We start from the raw sequence: 9430 nt of genomic DNA on the forward strand, positions 1-9430 counted from the left end.
ATCTAGCATCTTTGTAAACTTACTTTTTTTCTTTTTTTCAGGTATAAAATGTTTCTTTTAGGTCTTTAAATGTAAATACACATTATGGGAAAGCAGCCTAAATGTAAAAACGAAGGAAACATAGAACAATGTTTTATTGACTCATGAAGTATTATTTATACATTACAGTAGTATTCGTATTTAATAAGAAGATAGTTCGGTTTTAACTGTGTCTGCAATACAGCGATGTTACGAACAATGTGCTTGTAATTCTGCAAGCAACGTTCTTTCTTCAAGAATTTGTACTGAAGTGAAAAATCGTCACTGAAATGTCTATGGTCAAAACTACCATTTTTACTACCCAGGTGTTTCGGAGAAGTACAAACTTGTATTATTATGCATATGCTCTGAGGCTACATTTTACGAGTTACAGTCAAGCAGCAGTAAGATGTTAACAATCGACCGATGGAACAGTCTACGATACCAATATTAATAAGAATTTAGTTTATTTGTCTTGTAATTGCTTAGTACTGTGATGCCTCGGAATATGTACTTAACCAGTTCAAAAATTCGCTCGAGTTCCAAGACAATTTCTCCCCTTTTAAAAAAAGAGAAACTGGATTAAACCGTTCCTGGATCCCATGAACTCGAATTTTCAAAAATGATTCTACCAGGAAATACATTGAATTTTAAGGTAAAATATTAGTACACAGTAACAACACTTGATGCATATTTACTGAACACAGTCGAAAAACCAGACTAACTAAAATGTATTATCTAGTTTTAAAGTGATTTATTCAGGATAATCTCTTAAGAAAACAGATTATATGGAACTGTCGTACAGCTTACTACTAGATCTGAATCATAAAATTAATTCCACTACAGACTGAAGCTGGGCATGTTGCACTTGGACCGTACCTCAACCAGGATGGTGGATTACATACAGAATACACTCTGGTTGGCTAAACTGAAGGAGGATGAACGGGATGCTGGGTCGCAAGAAAGGCCATATATACAGGATGTAACTTAATGTAACAAGCGTCGGGATGTGATTCCTGAACAGAGATACGAAAAAAAAAAGTACTATTAACATATAGCATATTGGACATATTGGCAGAATTAGCGAGGGACGAAAGCGTAGGAACAGTTAAGTTCGAAGCGGTAGATATCGACGAGCAGAGAGAGAAACGTACGTTCGTCGGGCACATCACAGGAGACGATCCAAGTGCCCACCATGGACAGGAATGCATGCATGACAATGCCAGATCGGCCAACTAGTTAGAAGATAGGAAACAGTTTCACAGGCGTCATAGATACGCTGTTCCAAGTCGTTGACGTCATTGGCAAAAATAGCGTACACCGCACTTGTTCCCAGATAAAAGTGGATTCAAGTCCGAAGACCGAGCAAGCGAATGCACTAGTTCGCCACGTCCGATCCAACGTCTTGAGAAGTTGTTGTTCATCCACCAGCGGACATTCAAACTGACCACATATGCATGTGCCACATGTGGCGAATCGCTACGAGAACACTTTCCAATAATTCGGACAGTGTATCCTGCAAAAAGGTCAAATACTGTGCTCCATTTGTATCCTGCAAAGGTAACAGGGTCACATACTGTGCTCCATTGTCTTCGAGGTAGCATGTATGGGCGACCAGTTGACACCATACATTACACTCAAACTGGTGTTAATGATGAGTGACAACCGTGCCATGGAAATGTGAATCTGCCCCCATGTATGTGTTATGCATATTGAAGATACTATCCCTTCCAAACGTGGTCTCGTCAGTAAACAGTACTGATGTCTCAAACAGCATGATGGTAGTGGTCTGTTGAATGAACCACTGTCCGAATGCTTCATGTGTTTGGAAATCCACTTGTCAGTCTTAGTTTTTGCAGATGGTATGGATACACGGCATTTACATGTAACGCATGCCACAGATCAAAGTGATTAACATGTATATTCATATCCAAAATTATTGTCGCATGTCTATAAATATGTTGTAGGAATATAATTTGATAACGAATTCACCCGGTATTTCTTACAATGTTAGTATGTGTATAATCGGCAAAGACATGTATGTGGAAAGCATAATGGTAGGCATCTGTTAGAAAAACTCTCCTGATAAGTCGTGCTGCTTCACGCCCATTGACATCTGCACGAGCGTACATGAATAGCATGTCGGCCTGCTCGCGGTTTGAATAACGAACCATGTTTCAGTCGAGCACTACCATTTGCCCTATTCAACACTCGTAGCACAATAACAGCACCCCCGTACTCTAGAGTCCTGAACACAAGCGCCGCCTATGTGTGTGAACCGAGCAACTACGTATCAATAAACCTGCGCCACACTTAGACTTTTATACACTACTATCTCTAAACTTACTGTTTTTTTTTTAATTTTCGGAGTCAGGAATCCCCTCCCGACGTTTGTTATAAAGGTAGCCAAGAAAGTTCTGTTGCTTTTTGTGGAGGTCTGTGTTCAATTGGACCTCACACCGAGAGTTGAATGCGAATGGATAAGGCGAAAGTCAGTTGTTGGTGTGGGTATATCCAACATACTATCTGGTTGTGGCAGTTCAGTTACACCGTGAACTTGCGTAAGGACTGAGTGAACATGGACCTCCACAGAGCGACGTAACGGCGTGTATGCTGTACGAATTCAAACTGGGGTTAAACGCCTCTGTAGCGGAGCGAAGAAATGCCAGGCCTTCGGTGAGGGTGTCGTGATTACGCAAACAATGTAGCGGTGGTTTAACAAGTTTAAGGGCGGTAACGAAACACTAGAAGACTCACCACGTGTCGGAAGACCAACACGTGTACAAAATGAAGATCTTCAGGCAGCAATTCTGAAGAACAGTGGTCAGACATGTGATGATCTGGGACTACAATTTAGTGAGAGTGGAGAAACCATGGGTTCCAAATGATTTGACTCCGGACCAGAAGGGAACGCGAGAAGACACCTGTTTCTTTGCTGACTCGTCTGAGGAAGGGGTCATTTCTAGACAGTGTTCACACGTGACGTGAAGTGAGTCCCGTACGAAGCTACATGGCGCTGTCATCATTGGTTAGCATCCCATGAACCGGTTCCGAAACAGCCGAAACCAGTACTGTATCAGAACAAGATCCTCCTGTGTGTTTGGTGGACTGCTCGAGGACTGCATCGAGAACTGCTACCAGCTGGTCAGAGCATTAATACAACTATGTACTGTCAACAGTTGAGTCGTGTTCAAACTGAATCGCAAAGGGGTCCTCCTATTACAGGAAAACGCTACGCCCCATGTGGCTAGGATGACCCGGGACACCATTCTACGCCTTGGATGGAAAACACTATTGCATCCGCCATACTCTCCGGACATTGCACTGTCCAATTATCCCCTCTTCCACACAGGATGCCGATCACCTTAGAGGACGCCAGATCAAATCCATATTAGAGGTGAAAAATGCACTTGATACTTCCTTCCCTTCACGGCCCACCAAGTTTTACCGCGATGGAATCCACGGCTTTCCAAAACGTTGGCAGAAGATCGTCGATGGGGACTATTTTTGATCTTCCAGATACGTCTTAGGTGACATATCGATGTTCGAAAGTGGTGGATGAAAAAGCGACAGAATTTTCTCGGCTACCTTTACATATTTCTTTAGTTACACCTTGTATAAAATGGGAGTAAGACCAGCAATAATACAGTAATGAAACCTGGTCAATCAAATGGGCTCAGGAAAAAAAAAAAAAAAAAGAATGAAGTGGCGGAGTTAAGAATGTTAAGATGGATGTGTGATGTGACAAGGGCGGATAGAATAAATCAATAAAATTTTTGGAGAATGGATATAGAACGAAAAAAAATGAGAACTATGTTGTAAAGAGAATTGAAAAGTTGGAAGTAATAGGTAAAAGGAAGACCGAAGACCTAATGAGATGGAAGGACAAAACAAAATGATCTGCGGGAGAACAGACAACACCCAGGGTAAGAGTAGAGACAAACAAAATATATTAGGGCGCAAAATTTTCGTCGCAATTCTTCAAACTGCGAAAAATAAATATCCACACACTAACCTGGCTACTGGATTCAGACCTGAAATTTCGTGTCCTACAGTACTGCTTGAATATAACCACGAAAATGTAGCCAATCTACAATTTAAAACACTACAATAGACGATAGAAGCTATATACATAGTAAAAATATTTTATAACAAGTAATATAAGTATATTACTATTCTATGCCACCAATATATTACACTGAAGGGTAACCAACAACAACAAAAATTTACACATTCTCATACTTTGTCAAAAACTTACTATCCGGTTTAAATAATTATGCTCACTGATAAAATCGGATTTAAAATTGGTCGTTAACTACCTAAATTTTATGATGCAAGGAAACAAAGGATTTCTAGTGGCTACTAACACTATAATTCGCAGTCAGATATCATTTCTACATTTAAGCTCAAATTACAAACAAATTTGATAGCATCCTAAAATAATCCAAGCGCAATGCAATTTCTCATCGAAATATTATCACGAATATTTTATTCTACTTCTTATGAAGCAGGAGAGTTCTAACTTTTTCTTGTTAACAAAATGTGACACGATGCATCGATTAAATCTGATTGGCTGGACCTTCCCAAGGAGTTAGTAAAAACCCAACTAGGGTTAGTAAAAATCTAACTTTAATTAGGCGTACTTCGTAAGATCATGATATCATTCAACATACAAAGTGCTACGAACTTTTTTTTTTTTTTTAATTTAACGACCAACGTTATAATCCGAGCTAAAGGAGATACTGATGATGATGAATAAAGTGAAGAAAATGGAAGGAAACGCAAGAACCCGAGAACACATCAATGTACCCCAAAGAGTACTTGGAAGCTGGGATGAAACCCTAACACCAAAGACGAACGCTCTACCACAGAGCTACTGCCCTCATAGGAATGGCTCATTGTTGGCTTTAATTCAACTGCCTTCATGGTTTGCACTCTTTCAAGGAATGGCCACCATCATCCCCTCTTGCCTTACAAGCACGGAACTTTTGTCAGTGTGACTGGAGTAAACAGCGCTCAAATTAACCTCCACACTAACACACTTACAGTAACAAAAGTCAGAAGGGAACTAAGTTATACTTTGCATTCGTCATAACACTAAACACGACGATGTATCAAACAAAAATGGAAGTTCTTACATTACGAAAATTAAATTTCACATACTATATGAATGAAACAAAATTGAAGATATACTGCGGTAAACTTATACCCATATGGTATCAATTTTCTCTTTAATTTTACCTTGTAAGTAGATTCACTGGTTCAGAGCTACTTAAAATATTGTAATAATAAATTAGTAATGATCAAAAAAAAAAAAAAAAAAAAAAAAAATCAAAAGATTGCGATCTTGGCCAATAAGTTTCTGGATCAGGGACCACAAAATCCTTGAACGGCCCCTAAATAGTGCTTTCGATTTTTTTACGGAATAAGCACATTATACCGAGTTAAGCAACAGTTTGGTTTTGGCTACACTGTATATAGTTCTCCAGATATAAGGCATACAAGAACATTTTTCATTGAAATATACTGAATCCTTTGATCCAAAAATTTACTTTCAAATTTATCACTTCAAATTCTAATACTAAACAGCAAATATCTCAGCTTATGGGTCACGATAAATCTAATAATAATGTCACATTCATAAATGTTGCAATCTGCGCTATAGAGTGTTTAACTGTGTAGGCAATCTGCCGATTTAATTGCAAGTTAAAAACTGTATCGTCTTAATCTAATTATTTCAAAATAGGCCAAGGTTTACATCTGAACACTTAACTTATATTTGTGCAACCGCATGTTCAGCCATCTAGTAGGCCTAAACTAAATCCATATATTTGGTACAGATACGGATTAGCTACTATAACCATGCTCATTCTGTTCATTGATGCACGATAAAAATAGTGTGTTACTGTATTATTTCAGCCCGCACTTTGATGTGAGATTCATGTTCCCGGCTTCTCCACTTCAAAACTAAATGCTATTTCGTATGCTAAAGTTTTATGCTACTGTACGTATACACTCAAGCACTCGAAAGAAGTATACGTTCACGTCTCACGTTAACTTCGGAACACAGTTCGGCATGCATGAACCTTCGGAAGTTGAATAATTGATAAAATATAAGGATGTCAGCTCCAATTCTCCAAATAGGAAAATACCATCACAAAAACACAATCTTTTTTCAATTATTCCGAGTGATCTGTGTAACACTAACGAATAACAATATGGACGTTTCTATTTAAGATGACTATTATATGCAAAGCTTGTACTTTGTAGTAGCTCGGGAGTAAACAATACAATACATGATCCAATTGCGCTCCAGTTTAAAAAAGCGTATATTAAAGTAAGATAAGGACAAGTACGACACAGTAGGGTCGAGTTAGTGTAGTTTGGACCCATTTTGTTAAAATTGACTTAATTTCTCCTGTCTACGAAAGGATGCCAACTCAGAACGCGCATATTATGTAAGGTTTAAACAGGTTAAGTAAAGGAGGGTAGGTTCAGAAATATGAAAAATACCTAAAATTTACAGCAAAGGTGAAACTATTATTTTCTTGAAATTTACGTTAACAGAAGTGTAATGTGGTTAGAATTTCAAGTGTTAGAAGCTGTATGACGTTAGTATTACTCTGTGTGGAGGCATGCTGACGTTACCAACATACAAAAACTTGACAATCTGATCGTAACTTTTATAACAATCTATGTTGGTGAAGAAAAATAGTGGCATTTATTCCGAAGTTGGGCGTCCGCTTTCGTCAAGTTTTTTCGCTGTTATCTTCTTTCCACATTTTCTGCAATGTGTTATTAGGTTCATTAATCCGTGCTCTTCACAAACTTTTAAAAGATTTTGCTCGCTATCAACGTATTGCTTCACAAATATTAAAAATGCTAGTTCATTGCCCTTGTACATTCGCCATGTTGATAACAAATGCTAGTTTCTTTCCCACAATGCAACTGTTCGGTTACCTTGCGCCAAGTAGTTCCCTCCGCTCGCCGTATAGCTCCATGTTTATAACCGCTTATATATAACAAATAAACAGATTTTTCGAGAGACATATATTATCAAGCACACAAACGATCAAATTATCCATATCTTTCCTGTAAATTTTAAAAATTTCGCTGGAAACGGACGCCCAACTTTGGAATTTAACCCAAAATGGTTATTACGTCATGTGGAGCGGTACAGATTATTGAGATTGAGCAGAAAGTGTGGCAAATGTAGGAAGGCATTGAAGACAAAGAAATTAAGATACAATTACATTTTCAAATGTGAACATCACATTGATGCTGTACAGTGTAGCAAAAGTCAGCAGTGAAGGCAACTTTTCTCGAGGACAAAGTTATCGACAGAGAAGGCAGGGCCTACGTAACATGCTGTTCTTAGAGACATCCTCGTTTATGCGGATATTCGCCGTCGCTGACGCGCCTTCTCCCTACCGATGCACCTGCCCTGACTCGGTTTGACAGCATTCGTGCTTTTTAGTGGACATCTAGTAGAGGTAGGTTTGTGTGCTTTACACTGTTTATTATGGCGTATTTCCGGATGCAGTACATACACGCAATACGCAGTATTTAACTCAAAATGGTGAAGTCCTCTTAAAGTGGACGTGGATCGAGGAACTCGTAAGAAACACTTTCTAAGGTTTGAATTTCTTCATATGTGTCACAAAAATCACGTTTTTTCAGTCTGATAATACTTGACCTACTCTGCGGCACCAAGACTGTTTACATTTCTGCACTAAAATATAGGGTATTTCCGAGAAGGACAATTTATCAGCACAGTGTATTTTTTCTAACATCCCACGAATACTACAGAAAACGGTGGTGATAAAATGGATGATAACGGTGAAAAGAAAAGGGGGAGGAAACGGGAGAACCCCCTCAAAAAATGAAATCTTTGAGTTTTACGTACCACGGTTATGCCGGTTAGGTTAAAGGAGACGGTGATGATGAGTAATGAATGAAATGGTGGAATGAAGGAAGTAGGAGGAAACGGGAGAACCCCGAGAATACCCACGCACACGGTGTTTGTCCACCACAAAGTTCACTTGGCGGGGGCTGTGTTCGAACCCGGGACCCCAAGCACCAGAGGTGAACGCTCTACCACTGAGCCACCGCGGCCCCAGGGAGAACCCCAAGAAAGCCCATGCACACGGTGTTTGTCCACCACAAAGTTTACTCGGCGTGGATTGGGATCGAAGCATGGATACTACGCACAAGTGGGGAAGACTCTACCAATGAGGCCCCCCAGTGTACTTATTCTCCTACTTGTGTCTTTTTGCATTGGTCTCAAAATTTAAGTTCTCCAATAATATTAAATCTATAAATTAGAATTTTACTTTCTTTACTACGTGAGCTGGACAATTTTCGGTTTTATTTATCTTCCCGAAAAACCGATAAACAATTTCCGAAAACAATTACTTCACTTCATGTTTACCAACACATTATATAAATTTTCTTTCCACATTAATTTGCTCTATAAATAATCCATTTACAAAGTAACTTCAAATAACATCTTATTCGATTGGACTCTCATCCCCTGAACACATACTCATACTATAGCAAAGGTATTCTGAAAATCCATCCTTTTAATATATTTTTCTACTTTCCACTGACGGCCATTTTGAGGAACTTCGTTCAGGCGTCATTAAATGGACAACACTAAAACTACTTCCAAGTACTTAAAATGTGCATTAATTTAAGGTTTTCTGAAAATAAATACTCACCATTTCGGCCTGTTCCCATCAACTGGTCGAGCATGGCTCTTATTTGGTCGTGGGCAGACATTATGGATATTTTTGTCTGACGTCCTCCTTCACCTCAACTTTTCGCTACACCACGTACCCGTCCCAGAATTCGGTTCGCGAACAAAGACATAAAAACCAAAGACGTGTCATTCATAAAGAATCCCAAAAAACATCGCTCAACAGCAACTGCTACTATTATCTGTTTGCCTTCACAATGATTGAAGTAAAATTTCGCAATAAATTCATATAAATCTTTAGCCATATTGAGTTAAATACTAGGCATATATTTGTATAATATTTTCCCGCATATTTCTGAGAAAATATATGGTTATTTAAATGATTATACATAAATTCTTGTTCTTGCTATGCAAATTTATTATGCTAGTTACATGGAATCATTCTTCTATATTAAAAGATTTAAATTTTCTTATAGGCAAGTTCAAAGAGACTTTAAAATGATTAAACACGAACATATTTTTTTTAATTTTTAATCAGAAGAATCGGGCACATTCCATACCAATTATGGCAAAATTATGTGCAAGTCAATGCAACGGGAAAATGCAAGATTATAATTACTATGCCGAATATCTCAAACTAAATCACACATTTTGAGATGCATTGTGGCAAGCCGTACCAAAATGTGTCCGGAAATTAAATATTAATCGGTACGA

General features: G+C 38.4%; 1 protein-coding gene across 2 annotated transcripts in view; it reads right to left on the reverse strand.

Annotated features, from left to right (window-relative positions):
* The window catches only part of LOC145664899 (putative RNA-binding protein Alsin2), a 99271-nt gene extending 90378 nt beyond the window's left edge, over positions 1-8893 (reverse strand). For both annotated transcript variants that reach the window (XM_081731971.1, XM_081731969.1), the window contains exon 1: positions 8739-8893. In XM_081731971.1, coding sequence (XP_081588097.1) covers positions 8739-8799 — 61 coding nt within the window. In that variant the 5' untranslated portion in view covers positions 8800-8893. The remainder of the gene's footprint in view (positions 1-8738) is intronic.
* Between the last annotated feature and the right edge of the window lie 537 nt (positions 8894-9430).

Source organism: Thermobia domestica, chromosome 11 (assembly GCF_964235325.1).
Source record: "Thermobia domestica chromosome 11, izTheDome1.hap1.1, whole genome shotgun sequence".
In the NCBI taxonomy this organism is placed as follows: Eukaryota; Metazoa; Arthropoda; class Insecta; order Zygentoma; family Lepismatidae; genus Thermobia; species Thermobia domestica.